Here is a 14,559-nt window from a genome sequence, read left to right as displayed (position 1 = left end):
TGATTCTCACTTTTGTGCTTCCTGCCAACAGGGAATAAAAAATAGGTGTGCACTTGTGCGGTCCAGTTAAGTTCTTGATAGCCTTTATTTTCCATGCAATGTTTGGATTGTAGGCATAAGTGAAATAAATTTTTCACAACTTGTCTATGACTTTTCATCCTAATAGTTGGACAGTAGTGAAATAGCTATAAGAAAGGTGACAAACTCAAAATCAGGTATTTTATGCATTATCCAGGATGTGGCTGATTCCTATTCTAGTCCAGTGAATGCCCATTAATTTGTGGCGTGATCATCACGTGGTTGTACTGTTGTACCGTAACCTTTTTTCTTTTCTTGCTTTGCCAGATATAATCCCTAGGGGCACAGACTCAGATCCTTGCTTGCCTCTGAGGTCAGTGAGGCTTAGGTATTTAAATACCTGTAAACATTTGATTATACACGAGAGTCACACAGGCTGCCTATGACAAGAAGGTGATGCCATTTTCTCCACAACCAGCTTCTGAGTCTGGGAAGGATGATACTTTTTGTGAAGGGTATTTGTGGGCTGTGCTTGAGGTCCAGACTTCTGGGTAGGGGACACAGTCTCCTTCCACTCTGTGTTTTTTTTTGAATTTGGTATTTCCAGGTATTTTGGATATTTAGAATTAGATTTGTAAGGAAGAGGGCTAAAGGGCTCTCGGTTTAGGAGCAAAGCTTCTAAGCCTTCCAGATTTTCAAGAGTGAGCCTGGTTTAAAATTGTTTATTCCTGAAAGAATCCGGGAATAGCGTGGGAAGTCCTAGACTTCAGGTCTCATCCATTGTCCTCTACAGTTAAAACTGTTCAGACATTACTATTTTCAACCACACCAAAGGTGTTAGGTTTCTAGATTTAATGTTTGGGTGCTGCCAAGAGCCTCAAAACCTGAATTTACTTGCTGTTTGTGTCTTGTATCCATTGAGATTTCTACTGGACAACCAGCAACTCAGTACCCTAGCTTACAGGTGAGCCCTGCAAAATTCTCAGATTGGCTCCTGAGCCCTCCCCTTCACCTGTAAGGCTCGGAGCAGTGAGCACACTTTAACCTACAGAAAAGGTCCCTGTAGGTTCACCACATACCTTGCTCAGTGTGAAAGACATGTTTGGATGCAAGTCTTCCCTTTGTCAGGAGGGTGCTGTGATCTCCAAATAGTAATTTTTCAGCTTTTTGAAGAAGGATGAGTAGATTGTAGGCAAGAGACAGGGGTTTCTCATCTTCACCCTCTGGGGAGCAGAGGTCACTCACCATTTCCAGGAGGATCACACCCAGTAGTGGAAGGAAGCAGCACCACGAGGTGTGGGGGGAGGCTCTGCTTGAAGAGGGCAGGCAGCGAAGGAGCCTCTGGGCAATACAGGGTGAAGAGTTCAGCTACAAAGAGTACAGCAGCTCCTAAGGCTGATGTTGCAGTTTTTACAATGGTGCAGTAATATCTAATGCTGACAGCCAGTACAATTTGTTATTGCACAGATTGAGGGTTGTGGTACCCATACACCAGCCCTCAGGACTAGGTGTAAGGAAGATTTCACACAAATGGAGGATGCAGCCTGGGTGGCGGGGGCACTACTCCAGCCTGGTGCTGAGCAGCTGGGCTCCCTTGCTCTGCCTGCCAGCAAGCTCCCTGCTCTCTCTACCCAGTGATGGACATTTATCCAGAGCGGAAGAAAAAGTAGATCCAGTTCTCTGTCCAGCTGTGAGTTCAAATACAGCTCTGACAGTTTAAGGTCTTGTGGGAGAAAGATACTCTGTCTTTGGTTTTTTTTCCTGCAGAAGGTCTGTCACTGGAATAATTCTGCTCAATGAATAGGAAGAGTTGTCTCCATAACCTCAGAGCATTATGGCCAGTAATCATTAAAACAGGAAGAAACTGGTTTTCAGTCAGGGCTAACAAAATCCTGTGGATTCCTATGGATTTGACACATTACATGTTCCATTACTTGCTGCTACATGATGTCCCAGTCACCTTTCCACGTCTTTAACCTGATCAGAGGAGAGCAGACAGGCTACCAGCATAACTGAGTAATCCTTTAATTTTGCCAAAAGGTGGGATTTGCATTCCAAAACAGAAGAACTTGTAACCATAACCCCTACAGAAATTCAGTACCTTGCTGGCCTGTGCATGCTTCGCATAGGTGGCTGCAGAGACATACATGCCTTCTTCCACAACAACCAGAGGTCTGATTCATCACTAGCCACTTCAGGGCTTGCATTAAAATGTGTTGCCCTTTCTGCCTGCATGCACTTCCAGTTTTAATTGTATGGTTTTCCTGTCAGTAGCAAGTGTTACTGGTAACTGGAAGGTGGTCTGGGTTAGAATATAGGTGAATTATTTAAGGCACAGACATGGTGCTGGCATTAATCACTTTTCTGGTTTGTGACTGCTTTCAAAATTGTAAATTCAGGGCTTCCATAATTGGAGTTGTGGCTTGGGTATGAATTTCTGATCTAAACGGCATTCTGTGCTGAGCTCAGTGAGCATGTTCATTGTGTTTTTCTTTGGTCAGTGCATTCAGTGTCCGACTTGTAATCTGCTGTCCACTTTCATTGATCACAACTGGGTTGCATTTCTCTGAATTGTTCTTTTCTTTCAGACATTTTATTTAAGTCTAGGGTTCCTATTTTATCTAAATCTCCTGATTTCATCCTGAGTTCATAAGTCATGGCAGGAAAATTGATTCTTAAACAAGATAAACCTATAGACATCCTTACTTTTGAAATCATTCGGCCATTTTTTCTTAACCTTAATGGCTGAGCATAAACAAGCAGAAGAATCAAACTCATCCCTCCTCTACCTTGGCCATAATTCTTGGTTTTCTTTTTTTCAACTTCATGATTCTTGCTGTGTTATGCTTTAAATTGTTACATAAACCAGCAAAAACAGATTTGCTGATGAAACTGAGAGGCTTCAGCCTGCATTGCCTCACAGCTTGTATCACTGTGACCTCTGCAACCAATCTTGGCTACTGCAATGTGACTTTTCAGTACTCATACACAGTGGGGAATTATTTTCTCAGTTACACTGTTAAAGTTAACAGAGAATAAGCTCAGTGAAATCATCAGAATTGCTCTGGATTTATGCCCATATGACTGAGAGCAGAATTAAGACTATTAAATTGCTCTTTTAAAAAAAGTTTTATTAACCTCATTGTTACCATTTCATTGGAGTGATACCAATTAATCTATATAATCACAACCAAACCAGATAAAGTTACCTAGTTTATTACATATAATCAAATGTTTTCAGTTATGTTTCATTAGTTTTAATTGTACACAGAATTAACAGAATTCAGAGAAAGATGTTTTAACCTATGCATAGGTTAAAACCTATGCAAACCTATGCATAAGATTTCTCATCCTGGGGAATATTAAGAAAAAGGAAATGCCAAATTTTGAATTAACAACGTTGTTTTTATGGGCACAAATGTGGTTTTTATTTTCATGTACACAATTAGAGAGAAAATTAACATTAAGGATAAATCTGGCGGTGAGGTGGGGTGAGTAGTAGAAAATGGCATTATTTCACTTTTAATTCTCAGGGATCAGGCAGTATGGGACAACAGAAATGCCTGCCTTATGTGGGAGTTAAAAGCTTTAACATATGAGAGTTAATCTTGATGCAGCTGAAATAATCTGCATGATTTACTCTTGCTTCTGCATTTTGATTTTAAAAGTTTCACAATCTTTTTTTCTTTAGGATGTGAAAAGCTATTTAAAAATGTATCATAAAAAATGCTGAATGCAACAGTTTAGTAGTAACATCAATAGATGGAGCTAATCTGTTTGAGACATCTTCAAGAGGCACCAATTGGAAAAGTTACTTAGGAACCAATTGTTTGCTTTTTCAGTCAGTGCATCACAGTGATACAGATTTTCCTTACTCGTAGAATGTGGCTATAGAGCAACTGAATGGCTTAATTCTTCTTGCTGGTATTGAACACGTGTACTTACAGGTGCTGTTTCAACAAAAATGAGCCACCACGTTTTATGTCCTTTTGTTATACAGTTGGGAAAGAAAGCAGTGAATGTATTTCATGTGACAAGACTTACTCCATCAGTTGCATGAGCTCTGGAAGGAACCCCTATAGAGATAGCTGGCATGGCCTCCTCACATAGTGTCTCGGACGGTAACCGTTCCTTTATTTCTGAATAATGAAATGAATATGGGGATTGCTGGTTAAATCCTGCCATGCTTAACAAGTAATAAAGACTCTATTTGTGCAAGTCATCTAATTCAGTGAATGTAATAGGAGACTCTAGTTCAAGGCAAGGATCAATCCATACTCGTGTCATCAGGTATTTGTGAGGGTACCTTTGTGCATGATAGCTAATTATAAGGGATGCTTAAAGTCATATGGCTCTGTGGGGATGAAGAATGTGGGGTATGTGGGGAAGAAGAACAGGTCTTGAACTTCCAGAGTAGCATTCCTCCTCTTCCTTTACCACTACGGGCTTCAGCGCTCCAACGTACTTGCCAGGATGCCATTTGCCTGCTGTTGTGAGGAGTCCTAGTTACTTGTATTTGCTGCTAATGCCTAGCATTAGCAAATAAAATAAGGAAACAACAGAGATAAAATAAGGAACAACAGAGAAATGGCAGTTTTTAACAGCTGATTCCCAATTACCTACTAACCTTTTATCTTGTCTGTAGATTAGCTAATCAGAGGGTGTGGAAACCGTGGAACTGGCTCTGCTGAGAGGCAGATAAGGTCAGGCGTTGCCTCTTAGCTCATGAACAGCATCTCACTGACCCAAAAAGAGTTGAGCCAGTTTTATGCAGTGTGTATCCTTATCCGCATGGCCAGGAGGCTCAAGCCACCTCTGTGAAGACTTCTGGTGTTACTGAACTATGCTGCTATAAGCAGGGGCACCCTGTGGTGGAAGTGGTTTCAAACTCAGCTAGCCAAGGTCTACTTCGTTCTGGCCACCCCCAGGCCGGCTAAGTGTGGCACCCCAGCTAACTTGGGCAATAGGCCACCAATGTGGGCATGCACAGCAGGGAGACCCAGAGCAAACCGCCGACGTGAACAATGGACAATACTTATTGTGCTTCTGTACTGCGTACAGAACTGTTTTAATTAATTTGTGTAGGAATAATAAAAAAATTATTTTAAGGCTTGCAAGGGAAATTTGAGCTTGAGAATATTTGTGTGTGTGGTTTTGTAACACAAAAAGCTTAACAATGGTAGACTTATTTGAAATCATGATATATCATTTCATGTTCCAAATGCGTGATGTATGACTGTTTAAAACATAACTTACTTAAACCGTCACTGATCTTGCGTCTGCTTTATCTGGGTGGGTGAAAGCCATTAAAATAGTCACATTCTTTCCAAGCTGTATTGATACTATTGAGCAAAAAAACCTTTCATGTTATTTAGGAAAAAACCCTCACTTTGTAAATTGTTGTTTCAGGGGATCTTAACTCTCAATATAAAGAAAACCCTTTTGTTGTAACAAATGAAAGTACATCCAAAGCATTCCTTCGTGAGGGTGCATTTCAGAAGGATGTTTATGTGATCATGTGAAAAATCATTTTCCGCCATGTAGGTAAAGAGGGCTGAGTGGCTAGCACAGATAAGGATTCATGAAAAGGAAGAAGGAATGGAAACAACATCGTTGAGGTTACTTTTGAAGAGCTGTGTCCGTGTAGTCTTTTCCTCTTTTTTTTTGTGGAGAAAAAGGCTGCATTTTCAACCGCCTCCCTGTTTTATTATCGTTCTTGGTTCTCAATAAAACCCAAAGCACAAAACAAAAAAACTGCCTTGCACTAAAATTGTGTTAGCAGATTTTAAGTTTGTGAGGAAATGAATTTGTTTAAGCTAAATTGTATCCCGACAGGCCTGATTTATCAGGCAAATGCCCCACGTTGTTTGTCAGCTTCTTTGTTGGGTGGGGGAGGGGAAACCCAAGCAACAAAAGACCGTAACCTATTGATATTACTTCTGCAGTACACTGGGGGAAATAGATTGATTTAGAACTAACCACAGTAAAGTAGTTTACAATGGAGCATTTTTATTTATTTATTTGTAACAAGAGTAAACATCATCAATATTTGGCCCTGTGTTATTGGATGCCTTGCAGACAGTGGGTTTGTGTCAGCTTGCTGAGGCTATCTGGAAGATGAAAGGAGGCAAGCTTAAAAAAATGGAGGGGCTTTCTTTTTCTCATGAAATTGGAAGTCTCCAATCTGTGGTACCTTTACATATGTTGTAGGGTTTGGAGGAGAAATAGGTAGGTGAGCATTTTTATTTTACTTCATCTTTATTTCTTTAGGAGGTTATCATTATTTTTTTTAAAAAAGATGATATTTCTGTTACTCTCAAAAAGCTAGTAAAGCGCAGGAAATCTTCAAACTGAATTTTACTGAAGAACAACAGCCTGCAATTAACTTACCCAGCATGCTGCCCCTTCACAGTATTTTATATGAATGAGGAGTTCAGGGTAGCAAATACTCACAGCATCAGCACAAATCTAAATGTGGCCCTGATGTGTCACTTTCTGAATTGGTAGTACACCATTTTCCAACTTAGATAGCTAAGAATAACTACAGTTTTAAAATAAAAAAGATTAAAATAAAAAAGATTAAGTTTTTTACATGGATAAAGTGAGAGTGCTAGTGAGGTTTTCTGGCTTAGTGTAACCATGCTTGCTGGACAAACTGTAAATACTGTAATGAAGATGCTAAATGCTCCATTCTCTAGTATATTTAGCAAGATAATTTCACTTTACCTTAAGTTATTTTTTTCAGTATTATTTCAGTATTCAGTAGTTTGAATACTAATACCTTATTAGATCATCTCAAAGTCACCTGTATTCTCTCTCCTGCCTTCAACTACTGCTTAGGAATTAAAGGTTAATAAAGAAAATGGTTTAAACACCAGCAGTGTGCATGTACGAAGAAACATTGCAGCAGTTTCCTTCTTGGAGGGCACGGGCAGAGCATGTAGGTTTGATGCGTCTTGTGTTTGTCTCACTGACTCACTGATGGGTTTTCATCCTTTAAAAACAAAAAGCTGGGCCACATTTCTATGTGTGCATTCCCCGCTGGGTGTGGGGAGTGGGGCGTGGGGCGGCTGTGGAGCACAGCTCAGCAGCGAGGGGGCACAGTCCTGCATGGTGGTAAGGCCCCTCCTGTGCCCCATGATTTTTTAAAAAAACATAGGCTGGCTTTATTTCCCCGTGGGATTTACTGCTGCTTAAAACGCTCAGGGAGGAAGTGATGAGGAGAGAAGTCTCCCAAGTCTCCCGAAACAATGCCTGCAAGGGAATCCCCCCAATAAAAGCGGCAGAGTGGGAAGTGAAATGCCAGAGGAGCTGGTGCCCAGCGCAGGGCTGCTGGCAGGTGCTGGCTGCTGTGGGGGCTCCTGGGGGTCCCCACTGCTTCTCATGCCTCCCCTGCCATGCGCTGCTGCTGCTGCTGCCCTTGCTCCTTCTCTGCTGTTGCACCTGGAGCTTGTTGCCCTGGCAGCCAACCAAACTTTGTTATTGGCCAGGGACAGTTGCCTTTTTTTCAGTTGCGATGGCTGGGCACTGGAACAGGCTGCCCGGGGAGGTGGTTGAGTCACCTTCCCTGGAGGTGTTTAAGGCACGGGTGGACGAGCTGCTGAGGGATATGGTTTAGTGTTTGATAGGAACGGTTGGACTCGATGATCCGGTGGGTCTCTTCCAACCTGGTTATTCTGTGATTCTGTGACTGCAGCCTCGTATTTAGTTTCAGCATTTTTTGCTCTAAAAGGATGAGATCTGCATGTGCTATCTGTTTTGAGACATAAGGGTAATGACCTGTTTAAAAAAAAAATATTCAAACCAGTTTTTCATTTTTAAGTGTAGACTTCTCAGGAAGAAGAGATTTCATGTTATACCTGTATTTAAATAAAGGTGATTAGTCCTTTTATAATACAGTAGTATACAAGAGGTGCTTGTGTAGCAGCAATCACCTGTGAGCCTGTCAGTCTTTGGAGTGCTGCTGTGATAGGTTTGGTATCTTGGATTTGGTTACTGGAACGTTTAAGTAGTCCATGTCAAAGACAATTTGAAATAAGCAGATCCCCAACAATCCAGAAGCCTCTTTCGGTACTGTGGAACTGTTGGATGTGTTTCTTACTTGTCCAAGGTGGTGCCCAAGCAAGCACAGGCCTCCCTGAAATTTTCTAAGGGTTCACATCCACCAGCCAGCAGTGTCCCCTTGCACCACTCCACAGCCAGATTTCAAGACAAGTCACTGAAGCCTTTGAAAAGTAAAGCATCTTAGTTCTGTCTAAGATCCATATTCTTTTAGATCATGGATAGTTTAATGTCCCCTTAGAGCAAAATAGAAGCAGTTTGCTGTGTGTTCTGTCTGCAAGAACTGTCCTTTTCTTTACCTATGTCATGAAAATAATTACTAGAAAAAGGCAGCACGTTTTGATACAATCTTAAGCATGTCCTTTATGCTTTAATTGCTTAATTGGCATTCAGTGTATTGTAAAAACATCTCACTTGCATATGCTGTTAAAATACCATGCCATTTTTCAAAGCATTGCTAGATGGAGCATTGTTGGCCAAGATGCAGTTTTTTGTTGTCTGATAGCATTCAAAAAGGAAAAACAAAAGAGAAGTTGATGTTTGAAATATCCTGGTGATTTATTTTAGTCTTCCTCTGACTATACCCCCATTCTTCCCTTAGCTGTCCCTGTTAGATGTTAACCCCTCCCCTACCCCTCTCCTCCCCCCCCCCAAGAAAAAGTCAGTCATCAGGGTAATTTTAAAGCTTGTTCTGTCAACAGATAATAGTGTAGAGGCACAGAAATTATTCTCTAATTGTCATATATATTAGATTATCATCTAAATCATATTATAAAGCAGAATGAAGAAGCAAGCAGTTGTGCTTACCCTCCTTGCTGCTTAGTTCAGCTGAGCTGTTATTGTGGCAAGCCTATTTGCAAAACAGGACTATTAGAATTGTAAAAAGGGATAGGGCTAGATTGTACTTCCTAAGTAGGAGCTGACTGCTAAGACAAGGAGAAAAGCTGAAAACTAGAGCCATTTTATTCTACATTTGCATTTGATGTGAAAATGAGTACTTCTAATGCATTTCAGTTATAAGCTTAAAGCAATTAATCCAACATAGTTTATGTTGGAATGTCTACGGTTTTTGCTTGTTCATGGTTCCTTTAATATGTATAGTTTTGTGAAACTACAAATCTATAGTGAAGGAGAATTTACAATTGTTTTTTAACCTTGCTATATGTTCTCTTCCTTCTTCGTAAATAGGTATTAATGTTAGTTTTCTTGAAAATATTGAAATGCAATACTAGACAAGATCCTCAAGGGGTTCCTTTATTAAAATGTTCAGCTTTTAAATATAAAATAATCATCCTTGTTTACCTTACAGTCAGTGCTGTAGTGAAGAAAGGATTCCACATTAGGATAATTGCCATCTCTTTATTCTTTTTGCATTTTTCTTCAGCCTGAAGCTACCTAGTAAATCATGGGAGCCTAGTGTGAGACAGACAATCCTGTTTTAACAAATCCTTCTTGCTGTTGCTTTTTTTATAAGGGTTACTTCTGCTATAATTGCACTTTAAAGGGCTTTTTGTGGTTTATTCATCTCATGATGTAATTTACATATGAACTTTTATGTAGTGTTTAAGCTGGCGTACGTTATTCCCATGGTGCTTCTGAAGTGAAGAAATACTTGGTGTCATTGTACTAATTGAGAATTTCTGAGAACATACTCAAATGAGAGTTTGCTGATTTTCTTAGCAGGAGCCAGCTTGTATATTGTCCTACATATATTTATGTGTTTAGAGATATGGCTGTACGGGCTTGTGTGTGTATATTGTATGCTATTAGGCTTCATAATGTTGTAATGGAAGTATATGCAGCTGACAGGAACAAAGACTTGAAGTGTTTTAGATAGAAGGGTTAATACCATACTCTGATGTGTATGGATGATGCCATGTGGTATCATTTGTGAGCTGTGAGGTGGCTGACCATCTCCATTTTGGTGTAAATTCCTTGAGAAGGAAGGCATTTCAGAGCAGGGTGTGATCTGTTCTGCTAGGAGTGATTGACAAGGAATGAATAAATAGTTAAAAGAGCTGAATAAATACCACCCTCCTGTTTAAGTCCAGGCACACTCTGGCTGGCACATATATATTCTAATGCAACACTTTAGCCAAATACTTGAGTTGGTCGGAAACAAAAAACGTTCCTGAAAAGCCAAATCATAGCTGAATCAGGACTGCTTCTGATAGAGTTTTCTTTTATGGTATCATTTTAATGGTGATTTGAATGAAAGTAGGGAATTACAATATTTTGCAAGCAAGGTGTATTGATAAATATATATGCAAAAGGTGACAGAGGCCTCTTGAGTGGAAGCAGGGGCCCTGACAGCAGGTTCTCGGTCAATTGGTGAGGTGAAATGGTTCACTGAATTGGATAACACAGTGCATACCGTAGTGAGTGATTAATTGATTTGTCCATGGCTACCACCTACCCTGCTACTGAGGCCCTTTAATCTATTTTCAAACTTTTTTCCTGTTTAAACCACTCTAAATACATGTGATATTATGGGAAAGAAGCAAGTGGAAATGCGTTCACTGCTAGAAACCAATGAAGAATATAATAATAATAAACATAATCTAATATAACCTAATTTATTATAAGTACCTCATTTGTGACTCCTTAAATGTATTTATCGGAGGGGGAGAAAGTAAAACATTTTCTGTATTTATTTTGGATTTTTATTGTTGCTATTCTTTTGTTTTTCTGATTGCAAGTTTTACTTCCTTATTATTTTACCCAGAAGGTGTTCAGAAAGCTTGTTTGGGAAACAGTTTGGAATGCCAGTTCAGAAGACTGAAGGCTACTGTTAATTGAGGGTCACTAATTTGAAAGTATCAGCAATGATTTGGGAAAAAGTAGTGAGGTGGATACTGTTTAAAAATGTAAAACATTAAAAAAAGGAAGGGGGAAAAAGCTTGATGTTTTGGTCTTAGATCAGGATGTTTGTACTTTACAATGTATTTAATGTCCTTGCTAGAGAATTCAATACTAAATGAAAATGGGGCTTGTACATATTATTTTGTTCTTGATTCAAGGGAAGCTATGTCTTTTCAGGGGTTATTCTGTAGTACATGCAGAGAGACTTGGTCTCAGCTTACAAATTCCACTGAAAAATCACTTAAAACTTCAGTGCAGTGGTGACATAAACATGGAGCCAGTTCACCTAAAATACGTTATTGCAGTTGTCATAGAAGTACAGAGTGCAGTATAATGGATTTGGTTTCTTGGTTTTTATTCAATTTTAGGGAAGAAATGACAATTTAATTACAAGGTTTTCTGAAAGGATAATGAAGTTCTGTTCATCATTTAACTTCTCTAAATTATAGGTCAGTCTTGTAGGACGTGACAGCATGCTGTGGGCGACTTGCGCTGGTTTCTCTTTTGTCTGTTAAAATATGGTTAGTATCTTACTAATAGTGAAGAAGAGATGTAAAGGTGCCAGCGGGTTGTTTCCTAGAGTCGTTATCAGCCATTTTGAAATCTTTAAAAATTTCACAGGTTTTATTCATAGTTTCTCTTCGGAAGGTAAATTCTCTAGATGAGGCTGCAGCCATACACACAGCTTTGCATGGACTAAACTTCTTGGTTTTGCATAGAGTAGTAGTAACCTTGTTACTTTCCAGGAATCTGAAAAATTAAAATATTATAATGCAGGCTCTATCTAGACACGTTGCACTATTTTCTACATCTAGTAAGTTATAGTTACAGTCTTTCTTAATCCTTCAGTTGTCTCCACCAGGTCTAAGTATTTGTGCATTTGTTTTTTAAGTTAGTTGATGGTTAAGGGGAAGCAAAAAAATACATCGGTTTAATTCTCTTCCGAAGCCTGTTAATTATAACGAATTAAACATCTATGCATTCAGTGCAAGTTTTATGAAACAAAGAAACAGAAAACATAGAAAAATAGCCAAAATAGAAGTTCAGTGGTGAACACGACTGGCTTAGGGTCACCGTGCCAAAGGCGTGTATATAATTATGGCTTTGTATCACGTGTTAGAATAATGGAATGCACAGACTGGCATTCCTGGCATGTGGATTCCATAAGGAATTGCTGGAGATTTCTTCAGGACTGCCTTACTGAACAAGATCAATAGAAGAATATTTGGTGGATTTTAGCCGGTTTTGAGTACTGGGGACACTTCCTTGTCCATGTGGTGTGGAGGAGACACTGTGCCCCCGAGTAGCCACATCCTTTTGAAAGTGGCATCTGGATCACCACCGCTTGCGTGCAGTTTGGGAATTTCGAGAGAAAACAAACCAACACTGATTTATGACTCTTGCCAAGGCTTTATTTATTTTCTTTCGAATGGACACCGTAAATGCCATTAGGAGCCCTCTGCAGCGTAAGCACCGTGTAAGTGCGGCCCCCGTGCCTTGGCTGAGCCGGTGGCAGCGCCGGGTCCCCCCTCCGAGTTTGGGTTTCGCTGCCCTTTAGGATGGGGCTGCATCCAAAGCTGAGCATCTCTCTGAGCGTGGGACGCAGGGGATGCCTGGCTGTCTGGTGCCCTCTAGCGGGGCCGGGGCACACGCTGGGGTTTGCTGCAAAGGGGCAGCTTCCAAATTCATAAAGCAAAACTCAAATGCCTGCGGCAGTGGGTATGGGCGCAGAAGCCCCTGCTCTGTCACCAGTGCACGACCACGCTGAGCTCACCCAGCATCAAAAGTCTTACTGTTTGACGCTGTGTTTTATAACTATCTGTCTCTCTTTGGTTTTAGATGCTACAACTGTGGCGGTCTCGACCACCACGCTAAAGAATGTAGTCTACCTCCGCAGCCAAAGAAGTGCCATTACTGTCAGAGCATCATGCACATGGTGGCTAACTGCCCCCATAAAACTGTCTCGCAGCAGCCCACTAGTTCTCAGGGAAGACACGAAGCTGAGCCGCAGCCTTCCACTTCTGCTTTCCCAAGAGAAGGGGGAGGAACGCATGGCTACTCATCTCCATCATACTCTCAGGAGGGCAGGTCGGAGATCTCGGAGCGCACAGGCAGGTCACCACAGGAAGCTTCGTCAAGTAAGTTGTCTGTGTCACCCGAAGAACCGAGCAGAAAAGGGCCATCTGTTCAGAAAAGGAAAAAAACTTAAAATGTTTGTCATAACTTTGCATTTTCTTTATCCTCTTGGGATGTCTACCTCATGCAAGTACAGGGGAAATAATTTCATTATCAGTACCTGACCTGGAATTTTAACTACTGTTGAGGAACTGTGAATTTTTTTTTTCTTTGATAGACAAATCACTCCAAGCAAAGTACATTTGAGCAGGGTGCATTATGTTTTACCTTCTGTATGTGTGTGTATGAGTGTGCACTCGCGCGTGTGTGTTTGTGTGCATATCTATAAATATATATTTTTTCCATCAGACCACTCTCCAGCTCCCACAAGACATTACTGTGAAGCAATAGGCACAGTATCCACAGATGTTCCTGAACTCATTCCTAGAACCTATTTTCAAACATGTTAAAAAAGACAAGAACACCAAGAAATCTCCTTCAAAACCAAACCAAACCTGAAAAACCACACAGAGAAATGAGATTCAAGACTGTTACTTCTCTTGTGAACCAAAGGATACTTTTAACATTTAAAAGCTGCCATATGGTACTAAAGATATTAAGACATCCCCCATGCCATCAATTCGAGTTATTTTCTTTCTTATCTCCACAAAGTATCAAACCCCCTTCCCTCCCTGTGCCCATGCAGGGCAGTGTCATGACTTGACACGGCTCTCATTGCCACCATCCTTTGTTGGTGAGGAGTTTAAAGCTCCAGAAAAGACAATGAATGTGTAGTTTCTGTGCTGGTTTCTCAAAATGTTTTGTTAAATTAATATGGATGTAATTGTAATTTAGACGACTGTTGTGTAGGGGAGAATGTATGAGTTGTTACCAAACAGACCCTTTTGAGTGGAATCAGGATACTATCCTGTTTAACCCTTTCAACTCTGTGAACATTTAGGGGACCTTTGTGGCAGTAGCAGCAGCAGCAGCAGCAACTTCTCTTGGTCCCAAATAGTGCCCCTCAATTTGAAGGGTCTTCTCTCTTGTTTTCTGTTGAAATGCCATGGAGACAACTCCCCAGTGATTTTTGTTGTTGATGTCTGTTTTGGTTTTGAAAGAAAACAAAATGCAAAGCTAATGAGATCCTGGGATAAGTAGTTTCTTAAGAATAAAGGTAGATTAGTACTTGGGCTTGCTCAGCCAGCCTCCCTTGCAGATGATAAAAGCACGTGTACAGCCAAGAAGGACAGGTCTCTGCTGCAGACAAGCCTGAGTGAAGGAATCTGCAGATTTGCTAGAAGCCCTGGGTGTCATCTGCTTCTTGTGAACTGGAGACTGTTGCTGACCAGCCTCCGTCCAGAGCATGCCCGGACCACACACTTCTACATTAAGGAGGAGAAAGACTGGTGGCCTCAGAGTGAGACTCCCTGGGCTGCAGCCCTTGCTCAGGGTTAATAGAGTTGGAGCCTATCAAAACTTCAAGTCGCTTTCCATTTGTAA

At 40.7% G+C, this 14,559-nt stretch overlaps 1 protein-coding gene across 3 annotated transcripts in view; it reads left to right on the top strand.

The window, feature by feature from the left end:
• LIN28B (lin-28 homolog B) overlaps window positions 1-13,642 on the top strand; it is a 95,408-nt gene extending 81,766 nt beyond the window's left edge. For all 3 annotated transcript variants that reach the window (XM_069850924.1, XM_069850923.1, XM_069850925.1), the window contains one exon: window positions 12,781-13,642. In XM_069850924.1, the coding sequence (XP_069707025.1) occupies window positions 12,781-13,150 (370 nt within the window). In that variant the 3' untranslated portion in view covers window positions 13,151-13,642. The remainder of the gene's footprint in view (window positions 1-12,780) is intronic.
• The last annotated feature ends 917 nt before the right edge of the window (window positions 13,643-14,559 follow it).

The sequence above is a fragment of the Phaenicophaeus curvirostris genome, chromosome 2, assembly GCF_032191515.1.
Source record: "Phaenicophaeus curvirostris isolate KB17595 chromosome 2, BPBGC_Pcur_1.0, whole genome shotgun sequence".
Classification (NCBI taxonomy): Eukaryota; Metazoa; Chordata; class Aves; order Cuculiformes; family Cuculidae; genus Phaenicophaeus; species Phaenicophaeus curvirostris.
Note: the sequence above shows the minus strand (reverse complement) of the source record. Positions and strands in the feature narration are given on the sequence as shown.